The sequence below is a fragment of the Phaenicophaeus curvirostris genome, chromosome 10 (assembly GCF_032191515.1).
Source record: "Phaenicophaeus curvirostris isolate KB17595 chromosome 10, BPBGC_Pcur_1.0, whole genome shotgun sequence".
Classification (NCBI taxonomy): Eukaryota; Metazoa; Chordata; class Aves; order Cuculiformes; family Cuculidae; genus Phaenicophaeus; species Phaenicophaeus curvirostris.
Window position 1 is genome coordinate 1,141,691 of NC_091401.1, and position 1,466 is coordinate 1,143,156.

The window sequence follows — 1,466 nt, forward strand, 5'->3', positions numbered from 1 at the left end:
GGGCTCCATCCTCGGGCTCCATCCTTGGGCTCCATCCTCGGGCTCCATCCTTGGTCTCCATCCTCGGGCTCCGTCCTGGGCTCCGTCCTGAGCTCCGTCCTCGGTCTCCGTCCTGAGCTCCGTCCTCGGTCTCCGTCCTGAGCTCCATCCTCGAGCTCCATCCCGGTCTCGGCGCCCGCTGCCCCGGTCCGGGCGCGGTCCCCGCTCCGCACCATGATGAGCGGGTACCCGGGCGGCGAGGCGGACACGGCGGCCCTGCTGGCCCATGAGAGCGGCGGCGGCAAAGAGCCCGAGCGGGGCAAGGAGGAGCCGGGCGCCGACAAGGGCCCCGAGAAGCCGGACCCCTCGCAGAAGCCCCCGTACTCGTACGTGGCCCTGATCGCCATGGCGATCCGCGAGAGCGCCGAGAAGCGGCTCACGCTGTCCGGGATCTACCAGTACATCATCAGCAAGTTCCCCTTCTACGAGAAGAACAAGAAGGGCTGGCAGAACAGCATCCGCCACAACCTGAGCCTCAACGAGTGCTTCATCAAGGTGCCCCGCGAGGGCGGCGGCGAGCGCAAGGGCAACTACTGGACCCTGGACCCGGCGTGCGAGGACATGTTCGAGAAGGGCAACTACCGCCGGCGGCGGAGGATGAAGCGGCCCTTCCGGCCGCCGCCGACACACTTCCAGCCCGGCAAGACGCTGTTCGGCCCCGACGGCTACGGGTACCTGTCGCCGCCCAAGTACCTGCAGTCCGGCTTCATGAACAACTCGTGGCCGCTGCCGCAGCCGCCCGCGCCCGTGCCCTACGCGTCCTGCCAGATGGCGGCCGGCAACGTCAGCCCCGTCGGCGTCAAGGGACTGTCGGGCCCGGCCTCCTACGGGCCCTACTCGCGGGTGCAGAGCGTGGCGCTGCCCGGCATGGTGAACTCCTACAACGGCGTGGGGCACCCGCACCACCCGCACCACCCGCAGCAGCTCGGCCCGGCCAGCCCCGCGCCCCCCGCCGCCGCGGGGCAGTTCGCCTGCGCCCGGCAGCCCGAGCTCTCCGTCATGCACTGTTCCTACTGGGAGCACGACGGCAAGCACGGCGCCCTGCACTCCCGCATCGACATCTAGGCGGGCCGCGCTCCTCGGGCCGCGGGGCCGCGGGGCGTTAGCGACGAGCGCGGCCCCGTCTCCTCGGGCTCGGCCCCCTCTCCCCTCCCCTCGGCCCGCGGAGCGCCGCGCGGCCCCAGACCGCGGCTTTTCCTCAAAACAGCGCTGGGCCGGGGCTGCTGCAACCGCGGGGGAGCTGCGGGGCGCTGGGGATTAGAAACCAACGAACAAAGCCTGACAAGGGCGCTCCTGAAGCGTTTCGGAGGCACTAAATGTATTTTTTTAACGGAGACAATGTCCTCCGAGGTCATAAAAGTAATTTTAAACAGGTCTAAAAAATATTTTGATGTTACTAGAAAAGAGAAAAGAAAAGAAAAGAAAAG

The 1,466-nt window shown here is 67.7% G+C and overlaps 1 protein-coding gene across 1 annotated transcript; it reads left to right on the plus strand.

Annotated features, from left to right (window-relative positions):
* The first annotated feature begins 213 nt into the window (after positions 1–213).
* Positions 214–1,132, plus strand: FOXL2 (forkhead box L2). The gene has a single exon (XM_069864889.1). It carries the CDS (start codon positions 214–216, stop codon positions 1,102–1,104), a length of 891 nt encoding a protein of 296 aa, XP_069720990.1. The 3' UTR covers positions 1,105–1,132.
* Positions 1,133–1,466: the final 334 nt, after the last annotated feature.